The sequence below is a fragment of the Leptosomus discolor genome, chromosome 12, assembly GCF_034619465.1.
Source record: "Leptosomus discolor isolate bLepDis1 chromosome 12, bLepDis1.hap2, whole genome shotgun sequence".
Taxonomy (NCBI): domain Eukaryota; kingdom Metazoa; phylum Chordata; class Aves; order Leptosomiformes; family Leptosomidae; genus Leptosomus; species Leptosomus discolor.
The window spans coordinates 383,220-400,631 of record NC_141402.1 but is presented as its reverse complement, the minus strand read 5'-3'; the positions used below and the strand labels follow the sequence as shown (position 1 = coordinate 400,631).

The 17,412-nt window shown below is 60.1% G+C and overlaps 2 protein-coding genes across 3 annotated transcripts; one reads left to right on the top strand and one right to left on the bottom strand.

Moving 5' to 3' along the window:
- Positions 1-378: 378 nt before the first annotated feature.
- PSMD13 (proteasome 26S subunit, non-ATPase 13) lies at positions 379-9,484 on the bottom strand. Of its 2 annotated transcripts, XM_086472142.1 has the most exons (13): positions 9,354-9,484; positions 8,778-8,856; positions 7,871-7,905; positions 7,740-7,795; positions 7,329-7,372; positions 6,986-7,072; positions 6,015-6,186; positions 5,503-5,582; positions 5,292-5,417; positions 4,566-4,628; positions 3,562-3,642; positions 1,936-2,052; positions 379-1,200 (listed from the first exon to the last, which is right to left on the bottom strand). In XM_086472142.1, the coding sequence occupies exons 1-13, from the start codon at positions 9,446-9,448 to the stop codon at positions 1,105-1,107; spliced, it is 1,131 nt and encodes a 376-aa protein (XP_086328268.1). In that variant the 5' UTR covers positions 9,449-9,484; the 3' UTR covers positions 379-1,104. The 2 variants fall into 2 exon arrangements, with proteins under 2 accessions (XP_086328268.1, XP_086328269.1); XM_086472143.1 differs by lacking the exon at positions 8,778-8,856 and having other exon boundaries at positions 7,740-7,811; positions 7,853-7,905.
- A 342-nt stretch (positions 9,485-9,826) lies between these two features.
- Positions 9,827-15,622, top strand: SIRT3 (sirtuin 3). The gene is made up of 8 exons (XM_086472110.1): positions 9,827-9,869; positions 10,067-10,187; positions 11,172-11,372; positions 11,968-12,200; positions 12,362-12,462; positions 12,674-12,835; positions 13,237-13,446; positions 15,139-15,622. The coding sequence occupies exons 1-8, from the start codon at positions 9,827-9,829 to the stop codon at positions 15,157-15,159; spliced, it is 1,092 nt and encodes a 363-aa protein (XP_086328236.1). The 3' UTR covers positions 15,160-15,622.
- The last annotated feature ends 1,790 nt before the right edge of the window (positions 15,623-17,412 follow it).

Genomic DNA, 17,412 nt, shown 5'->3' with positions numbered 1-17,412 from the left:
TCTCGATGTGCACAATCACCTTCCATCGATTGCGTCACGGAGCTTCCGAGCAGCGGTTGTTGAGAGGCGAAAGCAGAACAAAAACTTGGCTCAGGCCTTGTTTAGGCTTTCTCAATCAGTAAGGCTCACCCAGCCCGAGAAGAGGCACCAGCTTCCCACCACAGAAAGGATCTCGACAAGAAAGCACGTACGAAGGTGCCACAGCAAATTACCAAGGTGCTCAGTAAGTTACCTACCGATGCCACCGGTGACTAACAGACCGTTTAGACCCGTGTTGTTCCTGGACAGAGGGGTTCTGTCACGTGAAACCTGAAAGGAAGCGTATTTTTAAACGGATCAGGGGCTCAACGCCAAGTTATGAGACGACACAGACAGAACTACGGAAAAGGGAAGGCAGAGGAGTTTATTCCAGCAGTACTGCTGCACCTCACTTCAGCACAAAGTGTTGTAAATGACAACCGCCCCCAAAAGTAGATAAAAACACGTCCACGAAACGGCAATCCCGGAAAAAACCCTTTGATGGAGTAAACCCTCCCTCTGCTGCAGGTGAGGAGGGGTTGTGGAGACAGAGGGCAAACGGAGAACGATGGTTTCAGCAATGCTGCCGCTGGGCCGCTGCAGGGGCAGGGGAGAGGTCCCCGGGGATGGCGGTGCCCTCGAAGGCCAACACCCCCAGGTAACACCACGGGGGACGGTCGGGCACCCCAGCACGGTTCCGCGGAGGAGCCTCCGCTGCCCCTTCACCCGCAAACGGCCCCCGCTCCCGCAAGACGCAACCGGCACCACGTCCTCCGACACCAGCCCGATGACCAGGCGACAAACCAGCCGCGGCGGAGCCTTCGTCCTCCTGCCCTGCCCCGGAGCGGGACGGGAGCCCCCGCGGCCGGGGCCACTCGCGTTCGCGCACAGGGAAGTCTTGACTCCAAGCACCAAAGGGTCACACAGCAAAAGGCCACGTACTCCTCGAACAAGCGTCAGAAAGCTGCTCTCCCCTCTGCCCACCCGCCCCCCTGCAATAGATGCGGTACAGAGTCAGTGGTCCGAGTGCTGCTGGCGGCGGCGGCGGCAGCAGAAGGTACTCTCCCCGGGGCAGCGCCAGGTCCTCTATGTGAGGATGTCGTGAGCTTGGTGCTCCACCAGCATCTCCATGCTCCTCACGTCCGTGCACCAGAACTCCAGGCGGTCTTTCATCCCTTTGATCTGCAAGGCAAGCCCGCAAGAACTTTACGGCCTCGACTACTGGAAATACCAACACTCACCGTTAAGGACGCACGCTCGAGTCCCAGACAGCTTCCCAAAGCCCCAGACATCTAGAAAAGATGCTGCTGCACATCTCTTACCGCCAAAACGGCAACGTTTAATGGGGATGCACAAAAGGGACGGTTTGCAGCTTGGGTTCCACGTACCGATTACTATGGTTTTTAGAGGTAAAGGCACCCAACGCAGTCTCCTAAAATGTTACGAGGATGAACTCGAGAAGCTCAGCACCTTCATCACCCTGAACCTCCCTCCTCCCAAGACACGAGTGCCCCCTACGACCCAGAAACTCCCCCACTTCATTTCACACGTTCAGGCTGGGAGCAGCCACGCAGACGTCTGCGCCCTTCTGGAAAGCGCAGTCATAGCACTCGTGTTTTGAGGTGGTTCGTGTGGCTTTTGGAAGAGCAGCGCCACCCAAGTCCTGCTCCCTCTGCCGACAGGTTTAACCACCCACGGCAGCCCACGGACAAGACGCGCCACATACCCAAGGTAAGAGCTAAAGGCAGCAATGTCAAAACGAGCGAGGAAGAGCTGCTTTACGTCCTCCTCCCCCGAGCACCCTCGAGAAGCACCGCGGTCACCAATTCCCAGGCAGGGACCCTTCCCAGCTGTTATTTGCAGGTCACCACACACAAAGCAGGTCAGCACTGCCGCGACGCTCGGGCTGGTCGTTACCTGCTGTAAATCCAGCACCCGTGGCTGTACCCACGTCATGTGCACCCTCTTATCGACTTCGTCAATGCTGCCCTTCACCAGGCCCACCGAGAGCGCCTTCATCACCAGCAGTTCCACCTAAAGATAAAAACGACATCGTTCGAGGAAACAATCGAGAATGACCCAGTTTCCCCCAGGATGAACAAAACCTTTCAACGGCACCGGCTTGTGGAAGACGTTACTACACACGCCACAGCCGGGAGCAGCTGCAGCCCCTCTCGCACCCGCCCTCTCTTAGCTTTTAATTCTGCCTTGAGAATCGACAGCTAAATATACAGGAGGGACTTCTTTTCCCTAAGAGCAATTTCCTTCCCTTTCTCAGGAACTCCAGAAAGAAGGCGGCAATTGGAAAAGGTCAGCAGGGATTTACCACGGTGAGATGTGCCCGACCCACACGCCCGCCTTCGTAAATGCAATAACTTGCTCGGTGGCGGCAGAGCGCGCCGCTGGTGCCCTGTACCTTTCGTTTAGCAAAGGGCTCAACAAGACCTCCCGCCACGTCCCTGTCGACACGCTGGTGAGCGACAGAAGGACCACAAGACGAGTGGAAAACCCGCGGGGCTACCGAGCTCGGAGGGTAGTGGTTAGTGACTGGAAGCGGCTGGGCACGGGCAGCGCTGCTGGGGGCCAGGACCAGCCCTGGGGCTATTCCTCATCTCATCTTCAAGGCAGCCCTGACACCAGACTGGCAGGGAGGGGCAGATGTGCTGGAACTAAGAGCCACCACGAAGAGGCGGAACAACCCCAGCAGCAGCACAGCCGGGGAGCTCCGAGGGGCCGCGGGACACTCCGCCTGCACTGGGCAGAGGAGACCGTGACGGGAAGGGGCAGCGTCTGGGGGGACAGCAAGCGTGCAGGAGCCCGGGGTGCGCCCCCGGGGGAGCCCTGCCCTGGCAGAACACAGCCAGCAGAGCGAGGGCGGCGGTTGTCCCCGCAGCACGTGTTGGAGCACACCCGCAGCGCCGCGGCGTTCCGCATCCCCCGTTCCAGTTGAAGGGGCGCACTGCAAAATGGGAGAGAGTCTAGCAAGGGGCCACCAACGTTAGGCGGCTGAGAACGTGACATCGTGGAGGAATTTTATTTGCCCAGCCTGGGTAAGAGGCAGCCTGGGGACCCCTCAGCACAGCCCTCCCGTGCCGGGAAGGTAAGAGGTACCGCTTTCACAGGATGTGCCGTGAAAGGACACGAGACCGCAGGCAGGATCTGCTTTAGCGGGGATTCCATCTGGAGAGCAGAAGAAAGTTCCTCACCGTGAGAAAAGTTAAACATCAGTGACATTTCCCCTCGCTGGAAGTACTCAGAGAGCTTGGCAGGGCCCTGGGTAACGAAGCCAAAGGCCTGCTTTCAACAGCAGATGGGGACAGACGACCTACACAGCCCCCTTCCAGCTCAACGCTATGACTAAGAATCTCCAAAAAATTTATGTACCAAGAAGGAGGAGCACCACGCAGCTAATCCCTTCCTCAAAAACACTCTCCAGAGGCACGGGAACAGCGAGAACCTTTTTTCCTAGAATTCGCCGGCGGGAGCAGGGCTATCCCGGCTCCCAGAGCGCCACAACTCACGTTTGTCTAAACCTGCACTCACCTCGTTCACAGTGACTTTGGCACTCTTGGCAATCTCCTCGAAAGTGAGCTGCCTGTGGTTGGCCGGCCGGGTGAAAGTCATCTGAATTCAAGTAAAGAAAACAAAACAATAAATCCCACAGCTCTAGTTTTTCCAACAGCGCGCACAGCTGCCCTCGCCCTGCCCTGCTGAGCTCTCCATCTGCAGCAGCAACTGATTTCTCCTGTTTAACCAAAACACTCCAAAGAAAAAGGCACTTACCCCCGCAGAAAGGAGCGGCGCCCCTCCCTCCCACCCGCCGGGCTGCCCGAAGCAGCGGGCCCGGGCAGCAACGCCGCTCCGAACGCGGCGGATCAGCCCGTGCTCAGGCACCCCCGGGCGTACGAGAGCCCCGACACCACCCAGTGCCCACGGGCGGCCGAACTCACACACAGTAACACGCTACAAGCGGCACACACAGACACGATAACCTGACACACACCGCGCGGGGCTGCGTGTGAACACACACTGCGCTTCAGGTAACCCAACAGTTCAGTTCTTGAGGAAGATCCAGGGCCGCTGGGGTTCACACACCAGTATTATTTGGTAACAACAGAGCCAAAGCCTTCCAGTGCCAGGAAAGAAACGGCTGAAAGGGTTAGGGTTGCCTACCAGGGAAAGGATTTTCAGTCCTCAGGAAACCAGGAGTTTAACTGCGCTGCAGAAGCCTCGGCTACGCTACAACACACTCAGTACCACTTCAGCCGCCACCCCCAAGACACGAGGCCTGCTCTTTTCGTCCGCACCTCCCCGTCCTGCCCGAGGCAGCACACAAAGCACCGCACTCCGCCCGCTCCCTCTCCCCCAGCCCTCGCCTTCTGGCACCATCTAGAGGCAAAATTCGCACTCGGCTGTTTACACCCGCGGGTGTCTGCGGAGGGAACGAAGGCACGGCGGAGAGCAGAGGATCCGGGAGAGCTGCCCCACCGACGGGCACCTGGAGCAGCCCCTTTCCATTCCCTCACGCGCCGCACCTCCCGGCTCACCTCCATAAGACACAACAGCTGAATCTTCTGCAGCAGCAGCGCTTCATTCGCGGCCAAATCGGGCTGTAAAGAGGATAAAAGGGGACAAGTTCATTACCTCTTCCCCCCGCCCCCGGGGTGGAACCAGGAGGAAGCCTCTCGGGGACCCACCACCCCCGAGCACCGGGGAGGAGGCCGTTCCAGCCACCCGCCGCCTCGCGTGTTCCCCGCAAGGAACCGCAAGAAGTGCCCGAAACGCGGCGCTTCACGGGGCGGGCAGCCCCTGAGCAAAGGCTCAGCCTCGTGCGAGCGGACACACAGGTCAGCCTGCGCATCGCTGCTCCGTCAGTCACCTCTGGTACAGCCAGTGTAATTAACACCCAACTCCCTTTTCCCCAAACTTCCCAGCACACCCGGGAAAACACTGTTTTACTGGGGAAGCCGTTCAATACTGGGAGCGACCAGTGCCACGGAAACCAAATCAGAGATTATCTTCCTGTGCAGGGCTGCGTGTTGTTTGTGCGTGCTTTGCCCTTGGATCACAAGAGATTCCTCTTTACTTCCCTCAACCAACCAGACACAGAGCAAAGCCAAAACTAAGAATGCAAGTGAAGACAAAAGAAACTACTACACTACGACTAAAATCACAGCAGACTCAGGAATTCTTAAGGTAAAGGTCCACGGAATCAGTGTCCTCTGTACGTACTGAGCCCAGGCCTTAAGCAACACAGCAAGTCCCTCGCTCACCTGCTGACCCCACGCTGACTTCAAAGCCTGAAACGTCTCCACATTCCCGCTGTTGAAGGCATAAAGCGTGTCAATGAGCCACTGCCGATCGGTGCTCCTCAGGGACTCCAGCACGGGGTGCATGAGCTGCAGAAACCAGGCAGGGCGGCGTCGGCGGGGTAAAACCCACCTCCCGACGCCCAACAGCCGAGGCAGCGCAGCGTCAACTTACCAGCTCCCCAAAGTTATAAACGCCTTCTCCCAAGAGCCCTGCCAGTCCCAGGGTAAAGGCTCTCTCCTGCTGCTCCGACACTGAAAAACAACCCCAACCCAACACAAATCGTGTGGATGAAGCAGCAGCCTAAGCCCCATCAACCCCTCCCTCACCCTCGTCTCGGGGCCTGGATTGAACCACTCCCTCCCCCAAGCCCGAAATGCAGAAGCCTGCGGGAACCACAGCAGTGGCACGAAAGGGGCACTTCCTGAACGCGAAGATTTTGAGGCACTAGAACAAACAACCCCTTCCGTTGGGAGCACCTCCCCCCTCCCATCACCCCGGCGCCGCCCGGGGGCAGAATCCTGCTCGGCCCCTCATCCTGTGGGTCCCTCCTCTTGCCAGCCAGATCCCGGCCCAGCTACGGCAGATCCCACGCCCCGCTGAGAAAACCTGTCCCCTGCCCGTGCTTTTAGAGGGAAGCGATGGAGCGGAGAAGGAGCAGCGGGGCCTCCTGCGGCCCGAGTTACCCGGCAGGTCTTTGACGTCAATGCACCCCAGGAACCGCAGGGCGTCCTTGTAGTAAGAGGCGTGGTTGCCGATCGTCTGGTAGTACTTGCTGGAGAGGTCGTAGAAGCGGCTGTGAACCGACGTCACCCCAGGGAGGTTGTTCAGCATCTCCTCCACCTCCTCGATGGTCTCCTGGAGGAGGGTGGGAGCCCGTTTGTCAGAGGCGAAGGGGCACCCCCTACGCTCCCGTGCCCCCAGCCTCCTCGATTGCCACAGCGAGGGCCACGGTCTCCGTGTGTGGCCCAGAAGGAATTTCCAGGCAGCAGGAGAGCGGGCGAGGCCACGGCCAAAGCCACTACCCCGGCACTGAAAACAAAGCAGCGCCGTTCTCCCTGTCCCTGTGTGCAGTTAGGTAAAGGAGACAACCCAACCCCCCCCCAAACCAACCCCGCAGCTGCGCACACACACGCTTCATGTGCACTTACACCCACCGGAGCCACCGAACTTCGTACTTGGCCCGAGACAAACGCGCGCATTTCAGCACGGAAACCCCTCACCTCAGGCCTGAGAGGCAGCTCGAAGAGCCGAGAGACAAAAGGCACCACAGGAGCTCAGTCCCCGTGAGCAGCCCACCAGCGAGCGGCGCACGCGCTGCGCGGCCCAGGGACCCTCTGAGCTGAGCCCACCGGGGTGTTTCCCCCCTCTCTTCCGAGCTGCGCTCGCCAACAGCCGCAGGGATCAGCTACGGGCCAACAACAGGCACCTCCAAGGTGACGCACATCAGAATCCCACAAAGCCTCGGGGACTGGGCCAGCGGCACCCACGCACCTCTGCGGCCTAAGCCAGAACCGCCGCCTTCCCGGGGATCCCAGGAGCCACAAATTATCACTTTCCCGTTCCAAACCGAAGCGCGGGCACGTCTGTGCTGTAACAACTGCCAAAGCGCGTCCCAGGGCTGCGAGACCCCGAACCCCCCAAGTCACCAGCTCACCTTGGTGACCTGCAGGTCCCCGATGTTCAGCTTCAGCGCCCCGATGGCCGTTTTACACAAAATGACGGCTTCGTCGCTGCTCTTCACCTGCGGTTACACCAAGACACGTGTTGAGGGAGCGTGACCCCTGCAGCCAGGCAGGCTCTCGAGGGCCAGACGGGGCTGGGCACGCTTCATCTGCTCCCACGCTCCTGCACTAAACACAAGGCTGTTCACTGGGAACAGGAGTGGGCCTTCTCCCGCAGAGGTTTCCACAGATCTGCCTCTTCAGCTACACCATGTACGTGCAGGCACTAAACGATACCTGCAGGTGGACTACCAGACAAAGCAATTGCAAGAGTACCTTTTCTCGAGTCTTTTCCAGAAAAGTCAGGGCCACGGTGGGATCTGGAGGAAAAAAAAAAAGGCAGCAACATCAGGAATCCCCGTGGCACTAAACCTCAACCTACAAACACATCCTTTCGCTGCGCCCATGAAGACCGGGGCAGGGGTTTTCTACAGGGGGCCGCTCGGCCCGCGGAAGGTGCTGCAGTCGCCGCCCGGGCTGCGGGCTCAGCAGCCGTGTCTCTGGCGGAGCGGCAGCCTGGCCACTCCGCAGCGCAGCGGCTGTTTAAGCTCTTGGCGTTTGCGCTTCCCCTTCCCAACCCAGCAGGACGACGACAGCTCGACGCTGGAGGCTTAGCTGGTGCTGTTGGCTGGCCCGACGGCGCGGGCAGCAGCTGCTGAAAAGGCCGCAGCAGGCAAGGACACTCACCTGTCATCTGTCTGACTACGTGAAGAATGATCTCTACCAGGGACAAGGGGTTCACCCTGCAACAAAAACCCACTGTCAGAACAGCCCCACTCAACAGCAGGTCACCCAAAAACCTCGGGGCAAACACTCACCTGTGCTCAAACTCGCTGATGAAGTTCTCGTAAAGCTGCGGGCACAAAGACAGCGACAGTCAGGGCCAAAGGGTCTCTCGTCTCAGCGACGACAGTCGCTCCTCCCTGCACCCAGCTCACTCTCCCAACACAACACAGCAGTGGGCATCCACTACAGAAATGCCTACGCTGCACAAAACCCAGGTGCCAAAAACTGCCCATTTTAGGCAATTCTATCTCTTCCCACCGCAAGGAGTGACTCAAGACACAGCACGAGGCCCCCTGCTGTGGGCTGCCCTGGTGCGTGTCCTCAGTCGTCGCTGTACGAGCACAGGCCTAAAGCTTCCCAATCGCTCTCGGCACGCATTTGGGGCAGAGACTGGCTCTAGAAACCCACAGCTCGCTACCGTGGAGACAACCACCTGCTGGGAAACCAAGTTTTAGCCTAAAAACACAAGAAGGAACGTACACAACTACTTGTAGGATACAGAGAACATGTGACTCTGGACCGAGCAGGCCGTTCAGAAACAGAATACGTCCCCAGTCAGTGGGTGAAATAACCCCCCCAACACTTGGAAGCATTTGTGAACACCTGACAATCCATCCTATGCTTCCAGCTGCAAACCCCTTGTTACAAAAGGGAAAGAAAAACACTTCCCCTGTGCCCTCCAAAGTCTTAAGTGAATGAAAATAAAGAATCGTTTTGAAGCGTCTAAAATTGATGCATTTGATTTGAGCTGCATTTTCATGCACCAGCCAAATCCCACACACTCACACCCAGCGCATAAACCCCCAAAAACCAAATTCACCCAGTTTAATGACTCTCCAGAAACAAGCCACAGGCTGCTTATTTGCCACCAGTACAAAGACACAGTCGCTTGTCTTCACCACGGAAAGCCAAAACCCTGGGGAACAGCCACGCACGCACCTTGATGAGTCCATCTCCTTGGGCAAAGCAGGGGTCCTGAACAAAGTCCAAAACCTGCAGGGTCAGCTGGTGCCAGAGCCTTAAGAAAGAAGAGAGTCGGTCCGTGAGCTCACGCATGACACCAGCCCCCCCAACTCGTGCCACGGCCTGTGCTTCCCACCCGGGGTCTGTGGAGCCCCCTGCGTCGACGGAGACAAACAAGAAGCGAACACCGGCGGCAGAGACACATTCCCCCCCGCCCCGGGCGCTGACATAAAGCGACCCCAAGGAGAATAACGCGGAAATCAGCTCCCTGGTTTTCCGCAGCCAGGCACACGCCGGTTAAACGGCTACCGAGTGCGGACGAGGACACCGGGAGCGGCCCGCGCCCACCCAGGGCGGGCTCGCCAGCCCGGACCCCCTCTCGCCATGGGCCGGGCCGGGCCAGGCCAGCGCACCCTCGGCCCCGCGGAGCGGCACGGCCCCACAGCAGCGCCCCAGGACGCGCGGGCGAGGCCCGGTCGGGCCCGGCCCGTCCCGTCCCGGCCGAGGGCAGCAGCCCCCTCCCCGCCGCAGGCGCTCCCGCCCCCCCCTCACTTCTTGTTGTAGAGCTCCTCCAGGCGGTGCCACACGGCGGCCTGCCCCGGCCCCGAGCTCTGGCTCTGCTGCAGGAAGCCCGGCACGTCCTTCATGGCGGCGGGAAGGAGCGAGCGAGCAGGCACCGACCCCGACAGCCGCCCGCCCCCGCGCTGGCGCCCGCCGGAAATGCACACTCACTTCCGGCGCCGCGCGGGGCACGCTGGGTACCGTAAGGCCCCCGCGGCGACCGCCTCCCCCCCCCCCCCCGCCGCCGCCGCCGCCACCGCGGTAGCCATGGCAACGCCCTGCCCGCGGCCTTCTCCCTGCAAACGAACGCCCCAAAATCCCCGAAAGGACCCAAACCGGAGCGGGGGCGGGGGGAGGAGAGCGGTGAGGCCGGGCGGCGGCCGGAGAGGCGGGCGCGCCTACTCGGGGCATTGCGGTAGCGCCGCGGCGGGTGCCCGGCGGGGAGCGCGGCCGCCGGCCCGGCCATGGAGCGGGGGGCGCGGCGCGGCGGCGGGCTGCTGGCGGCGGGTGAGGGCCGGGGAGGGGGCTGGGGGCGGGAGCGGGCCGTGAGGGGGGCTGGGGGCGGGAGCGGGCCGTGAGGGGGGGCTGAGGCCGGCGGCCGGGCGCGGGGAAGGGCCCCGAGGGCAGACCCCGCGGTCACCCGCCCGCGGCCGCGCTCCGGTTCTACCCCCACGCCCGTTCACCGTCTCTCTGCTCTCTCGCAGCGTGGAGGAGCCTGTGGGAGCGCGGCCGCAGAGACGGCGGAGGCGGCGGCGCGGGGGGCCTGTCCCGGCTCTGCCTTAGCCCCGGGGACAGCGAGGGGGCGGCTGGCTCCGGAGCACGGAGGTAGGGCTGTCCGCCTGCCCGCGCCCCCCGGCCGGTGCTGCTGCCTGATGCCCACCGGGATGCCGAAGGGAGGGGACCGATGCTGTCACGATGAAAGCAGGGGATGGAGGACATCACCTCCCCTGTCTGAACAGGCAGATGGGTCGCCCGCTCTGTAAGCCAGGGCTGGCCTGGGAGCTCCAAGAGTAGAGCGATTTACCCGAGAAACACGGGGCTGTGCCACAGTGCGAGCTCAGCTCCGCAGGAGCCCGCTCTGACGAGGCAGAGCCATGGCCTTGCGAAGACAGTGTCGGCCAAGAGGCCGCAGTCGACACCTGGAGCTCGGTAACTGCTGTGCGCGGGTTGCCAGCATCCAGCAGGTCTCTCCTGGCTCCTTCCCTGGGCTGCTCGTCCTGTCCCGCAGCAGCAAGCACTGATTGCTTGGGGAGGAGCTGTTCCTTGGGATGGCAATGACTGTTGCAGCCCCCTCTGTACACTGTGCTGACCCGTGACGCCTTTAGGCGTCTGCCATCCACACATGGAGCTCTCTCAAGGCAGAGCCCTTGGAGGAAATCCAGAAATGAAAATGTCTGCGCCAACCTGGGCAGCGCTGTCCCAGGGTGACCCCACCACCCTGTTAGAAACGTCTTGAAACCCAGGACATAGAAAAGAGTCTTCCGAATCCCAAGAGCAGTGTAAATTGACCGTGAGACTTGGGTGCTGCTGTTCCCACAGCCCCGTGTCCACCCCCTGTCCAAAAAAGCCCTCTCACAGGGGTACCACAATTGGGTATTTTGGATATGTGTAAGAAAGTGCAACGGAACGTATCTGCTCCTGGGGTACGGATTAGACTAACGGTTCAGCTTTCTCCTTGTCAAGTACTAGCACAGTCCTGCCGATCGAAGAGCTTTCTGCAAAGTTCTGGGGGTGGTTTTCTCCCCCGAGCAGTTTTCAGCTGAAGTCGCTGTCGGTACGCTGCTACTTGTGCTTCCTCTCTGTTCCGAGCAGGATCCCGGGGACCAGGCCCTTCTCTCTGGCTGCCGCTGCCAGAGCCGTTCTAGGAACGGGCAGGTGGGGCAGCGACGGCGGGAAGCAGCAGCTCACCCTGCGGGATGTGGCAGAGCTAATTCGGAAGAAGGAGTGTCGCCGCGTGGTGGTGATGGCTGGCGCTGGGATCAGCACCCCCAGCGGCATCCCGGACTTCAGGTAACGCCTCCCTCGCTTCCTTTGTCCTTTTCCAGTGCAGGGGTCTTCAGCTCAGGCAACGCCGCTGCCTGCTGCTCCTCTCACCCTCCATTTTGCTTATCGGTGCCAAGCGAGACCAGGCACAGCAGTTTCCGTGCCCGACCATCCGTCTCTGGCCGAAGGCAGGCGCGTGTCACCGGCCGGGCTTTGGGCTGGCCCTCGGCCCAGGCCTTCCAGGCGGTGAAGTCACACCCGCTGCTTGATTCTGTGGCCGCGCTCACGCACCACCTTGGCCACCAGAGCAGAGCCAATGTGGCCGTGGTGCAGGCTCGAGGCGCCCCAGCCGGGAGAGAGCACGGGCCTTCCCTCCTCCGGCTGCGCGCACACCTCGGCAGCCGGGAGCACGCGGGCTGGCAGCAGGGCAGGGATGCAAGGCAGGTTCTCCTCCCGCGCAGAGGCAGTTTCGGCTGCTCTCTCAACGCACAATGGACAGCACAAAGCACCCAGAGAGAACCCGAGGACCTGGCGCTCTGCTCCGTCGCGTCTCGGTCTGGCTCTGCGGCGGGCGGCATCTCTCCCTGCTCCGGCTGCCAGCCGCGCTCTCCTCTCTTTGCAGGTCCCCGGGGAGCGGCCTCTACAGTAACCTCGAGCAGTACAACATCCCTTACCCAGAAGCCATCTTCGAGCTGATGTATTTCTTTGTCAACCCTAAGCCCTTTTTCACTTTGGCCAAGGAGCTCTACCCTGGCAACTACAGACCCAACTACGCCCACTATTTCCTGAGGCTCCTGCACGACAAAGGGCTCCTCCTGCGCCTCTACACCCAGAACATCGACGGGCTGGAGAGAGGTGAGTTTCCTCTTCCCTGCCTCTCAGCAGCAGAGCGCCGGGAAGAGAAGAGGGTGAGGAGCAGAATAGGAGGCAGGACTGGGGAAATGCCCAGCGAACATGGAGTTTCTGGTTCAGTCCCCTCACGCTGAGCCGGCCCTCTCCCGCGCGCTGTGTTGCAGTTGCTGGGATCCCTCCCGACAGGCTGGTGGAAGCCCACGGCACCTTCGCCACCGCCACCTGCACAGTCTGTCGAAGGAAGTTCCCAGGAGAGGACTTCAGGGTGAGTGGTCCCAGCTGGGCGTCAACCATAAACTAAGGCAAGGAGGAGAACCTGTTGTGGCCTGTTGTTTTGCCCTCAGGGCCAGGAGGTTTTATTGGAGGGGACCAGGCTTGGGGCTGGGTCTTGCCGTAGGGATGCGCGGTGGTTCTGACCCAGCTTGCGCAGGCAGGCGCTGCCCTGTAACGAGCGGTGTTGGGTGCTCTTGCTGCAGGGGGACGTCATGGCAGACAAGGTCCCTCACTGTCCCGTCTGCACTGGAGTCGTCAAGCCCGACATTGTGTTCTTTGGCGAGGAGCTCCCGCAGCGCTTCCTCCTGCACGTGACGGACTTCCCCATGGCAGACCTGCTTTTCGTCATCGGGACGTCCCTGGAGGTCTGGGGCTAAGGGGACCCCCCGCTCACAAGGACAAGGCACACAGAAAACAGGGCCGAGGGGACTCTGGGGGAGAGAGAGGGTTGAGCGGAGGAGGCGAGGATGGGGTTCTCGAGGTAAACTCGAGGCGGTGGGGTAAGAAATAGGGCGCATGCACTCTGAGAGACCCTCTGAAAGCCCCCTGGTAAAGGTGGGCACCTGGAGAGCAAGGGATGAGTTTTGCAGCTGAGGAAAGCTGCCAGACAGCCGGTGACACCCGTAACCGTTCCAAAGCTGGGGCAGCTCAGCCCACGCTGGGACAACCCTTAGACGCAGCGGTGGCGCGCTCAGCGTGCCGTGTGCCCGTGGCCGCCGTGCCCCTCCGCGGGGTGACTCTGCTCCTTCGGGTTGCCTCCCTTCAGGTGGAGCCCTTTGCCAGCCTGGCAGGAGCCGTTCGCAGCTCCGTCCCCCGAGTCCTGATCAACCGAGATCTCGTAGGACCCTTCGCCTGGCAGCAGCGCTGCAGCGACGTGGCCCAGCTGGGGGACGTGGTCAGCGGGGTCGAGAAGCTGGTGGAGCTGCTGGACTGGACTGAAGAGATGCGAACACTCATTCGGAAGGAAAAAGAAAAGGTGGGAAGGGGCTCCCAGCCCTGCCTCCCTCCCTCGGCCTCTTCGTTCCCGGTGCTGGGGTCATGCTGGGGGGAGCAGGTTTGCACTCGCTGGGGTTGGACTTGCACCACAGACACTGCCACGCTCGCAGTCTGCATGCGAAGGACCACAGGAAAGTGCAAAAAGGCTTAAAAAAAAGCCAAACCAAACCTGCACCTCAGTGCTGTCTCACAGTGAAGGTGCCACAGAGCAGAGTGCCGAGCTGGTGAACGTTTCATGGCACAGAAGGGAGGACGCGGATCTGCCAGCCTCCAGTGAGACAGGAAGAATATGAAGGCGGCCAGGCTTTGGGTTGAACGGGAGCACTTCGGGGCTCCTTCACGCAGTGAGCCGCTAGTTGCTGAGCAGCTTTCTGTCCATTTCATCTGCTTGTCCGATTTGTTCCCAAACGCTGGCAGAGCCCCGTGGGTGAAGGGACAGTTCCCTGGAGCTGGAAGTGAGCGACCAGAAAGTCCCCTGTCCCCCGTGTCAGATCCATGCAGCACAGCCCCAACCTCAGCACAGGCCTCACCTCTGCACTGAGCACCGGACACGGGCGTTCCCTTCTCCGGCAGCGCTTCCCTCGGCTGTGCCCGAGGAGACAGGAGAGCACTGCGTGTGCAGGCACGCAGCTGCTGCTGCTCAGGCGTCGGGTTTTGCACTGCTCGAGCCTGCGACGCCGTTACTGGCACGTTAACGTGAGTCACTGCTGAACTGAACCAGGAGCCGAGCCGAGCACCACCTGAGCGGAGCTTTCCTCTTTCTGTGCATTCGCTTAATTGCTCTGGGCTCATTTCTAGTGGCTTTTCTGGTCATTGTGAGACAGAAGTAATGGCGGTAACGAAAGGGAGGCTCCGAGGGCGCTGTGTGAGCCCGACGGAGGCGCTGCAGCGGCCAGACGTGCGACCACAGCACACAGCGGGCGGGAGCGAGGGACTCCCGCTGACAGTGCCGAATTGTTAACTAAAGGCTCGACTTTCTTCCCCCGCTGACCGTTTATTTCCCTGTGCCATTCTTCTTACATCTGTCATCTGAGATCTTCAGAAGCGAGAAACTGTAGGAAAGCAAGTTCTTAATTACTCGAGTTTAGTGCTAATGTTGTTACGTTACTTTAGACCCACGGGGAAGATTTTTCCACATTTGGCATCAAATGCTTTTTAAACTGGTTCTTGTTTTTGTTTTTTTTTTAAATTCAGGCAGAAGTTGTAACTTGTGAGCTGGGCCAGCTCCTCCGCTTGTGTAAACAGGCACAGCTCCGCTGGCTGCAGCAGGGCCCTAGCAAGCCCGTTGTGTTTTTAACAGACACTCTGTCCCTACGTGACTTTTGACCCAAGAGAAAAGCTGGCTTCAAAATTCCAATTTTAGCATTCAGGTTGTTCTTACTTTCATCAGATTACGGGGTAAGAATGAACAGGAATTAATAGCCTTTGGGTCAGGTTTTTGATGTGTCACTACAAGCCCTTTTGCATTTGCATGAGATCAGCCAGCCCTCGGTTTAACGCTCGCGCTGCTCTAAATCACCGAGGGATAAAGCTGATGTAAGTGTGTAGAGCATGAAAAACCCAGCTCCTCCCGGCTGGGGGATTGCGGTGGTGGGGAGCACTGCTGGCTGAGCCAGCGGGGCTGGAAGGTCTGAACACCCTGGCGAACGCTGTGTGGTCTTTCTGGTTTTAGCTGGACGCAGAAGACAAATAGGACAGCTGGCTCCTGCGGGAGAGCGGTGTTCACCGGGAGGAGGAGACGTTGTCGTGGCCAGGTGGGCCGGGAGCGGTGGAAGAGGCCGTCCGGCTCCGCAGCAGCAAACCCCCGCGGGACTGGCACTGGAGGAGGGGATCTGGTGGCTCGGTCCAGCCAGCCTGGAAGCGGAGAGGCCCTCGCCCCTGACGGGAAGCTGAAGGGAGCGAAGCCCCAACGCCACACTGCAAACTGGTTCTGCACAGGACGGCTTTCCCGCCCGAGACTTCGGAACAGTCGATGCAGCCACCGAGCACGGCTCCCACCTCGCCTTGCCTCATTTCAGCACCCCCTCGGAGAGCTGTTCCTCCGCCGTGGCTCTGGCTGTCACCCATCCACACGCCGTCTGATGACGTCCGGCCACGACAGCTTCGCCGGAGCGCGGCCGGGAGCTCGTGGGCTGGTGCCAGCGCGCCAGACGAGCCGTGCGTCTGCAGCTGCCCCTCGGGTCTCCCTCCTTCCGAGCTGTCCCACCTCGGAGCCCCGCGGAGGGCCAGGTTTGCAAGGAGCCGAGGTTGAAAACGCCGGGAAGGTCAGGCCGTAAGGCGGGACAGGCCAGAGTGAGTTTTCCAGCTCCCCCCACCAGCCTGAGCATCCACCAACTCCTTCCACAGCTCCTCCTCAGATCCTCTTCTCAGTCACGATCTTTCAGCTGCTGCAGACTTGGTGTTTATTCCTAGGATTAAATCTCTGCTAATCAGGGGACAAATGATGTCTGGGGGGCGCCCGTCCCCCAGTCCTGTTCAGGAACGCCACCTCCAGCTGCTGGGAGAGTTCTGAATCAGTGTGGTGTTAATTATTTAATAATAAAGAGAGTTCTAATTCTTTCACTGATGGCACCTGAGAGTTCTTCTGTAAACTTCACACCTTCCCTAGTGTCCAAACACATTCTGTCCCCATCACCACTCCTCTCACCCGCCTTTTTGGGGTTTTTTCCTCCTTTTTAACCTTGCGCAGTGCCTTCCCTCCCCATAAGTGCCATCCCAAGGAGAGGCAGTGGCAGGGCACTGCAGGATGTCCTGCTCTTTCCCAAAGGTGCCCGGGCAGGTACTTGGGATATCACAGGTGCAGCAGAGCCTCTTCCCTGCAGCACAGCACGAGTCCATCACCCACACCCGGCCATGGGGATGGCAGCTGCACCCGGGCAGCCCTGGCGGACCCGGCTGTTGATCACAGCAACTGCTGTGGAGGCAATCTCTAAACCACCACAGCAACACACAAAGCATTGTGTGCCACCACTTTGTCATGGGTAACGCTAAACTGCAAAAAAAAAAAACACCAAGGGAAGGGAATCAAAGGATTTGAGCACACGGCTGGGCCTCACCGACACAACCCCGGCACGTTGTTACTGACCCTGTGCCTAAGAGCTCTCCCCAGGGCAGAGCCAGCGCCTCGGGCAGCCTTAGGGCTCGCGCTCTGCATAGCTAGCGGCGGTCGGACCCAACGCTCCTCTGCCGTAGCTCAGCCTAGCTCTAGGGACCCCGCAGGAGCCTGGCCCATCTACCGCTGACGCCACACAGCAGCTCGGCGCTGGTGTCCCAGCGGCTTCCCTGAAGGAAGGTTTGAGCACGTTCCCGTGCAGGCGGGCGGACGCTCACCCAAACGCACAGTCCCGCACAGCGGCGTGTTCCCCCTGGCGCCCGGCCCGGCGGGCGCCTCGGGAGAAGCAGGAGGGTTGTCCTCCCGCTTCGCAGAGCACCAGGAGCCTTGTGGCAGATCGCGTCACACCGAAAATGATGGCGGCGCGTTGTTTTTAAACCGTACCCTGCTTATAAACCCCGACTGCAGCAGTGCCTGTGCCTCCTTCAGCCCCTGCTCCGGGGCTCTTCGAAGCAGGGCCTGTCAGTCACAAGCCAGGGTTTCAAGCACGATGGAGAGTCCGAATACAACAATATCAGAAGCATTGCATTCGAAATACACCCCCCCCTTTTCCTTTTGCATTAGAAATACACCTCCCCTTGGAAAGGTTCCCCGAGCTGTAACAGCTGGAAAGAGACCCGAGGTCTGCACTTTCACACAGGTCTGCGGTGGGGTTTTTTCAATAGTTACTAAAAAAAAAGATAAACGAGAGGTGCAGTTGGCCTAAAAACTCCAACTGCGACGCACCGGAGCTGTTCGCCTGTCAGTGGGTCAGCTTTACATAAATATTGTAGACCCCTGGGGGAGCCTGGCACTTTAATCACAGCCACTACAAAAATTCTTAATCACTGAAGA

Coding starts and splice junctions, on each gene's coding strand:
- PSMD13 (XM_086472142.1), bottom strand. CDS start 9,448: ATGAAGGACGTGCCGGGCTTCCTGCAGCAGAGCCAGAGCTCGGGGCCG. Junction 6,187..6,985: donor GGGACCTGCAGGTCACCAAG/GTGAGCTGGTGA, acceptor ACCCTCCTCCAG/GAGACCATCGAGGAGGTGGA. Junction 2,053..3,561: donor CCAAAGTCACTGTGAACGAG/GTGAGTGCAGGT, acceptor TTTTATCTTTAG/GTGGAACTGCTGGTGATGAA.
- SIRT3 (XM_086472110.1), top strand. CDS start 9,827: ATGGAGCGGGGGGCGCGGCGCGGCGGCGGGCTGCTGGCGGCGG. Junction 10,188..11,171: donor GCTGGCTCCGGAGCACGGAG/GTAGGGCTGTCC, acceptor CTCTGTTCCGAG/CAGGATCCCGGGGACCAGGC. Junction 12,836..13,236: donor TCATCGGGACGTCCCTGGAG/GTCTGGGGCTAA, acceptor GCCTCCCTTCAG/GTGGAGCCCTTTGCCAGCCT.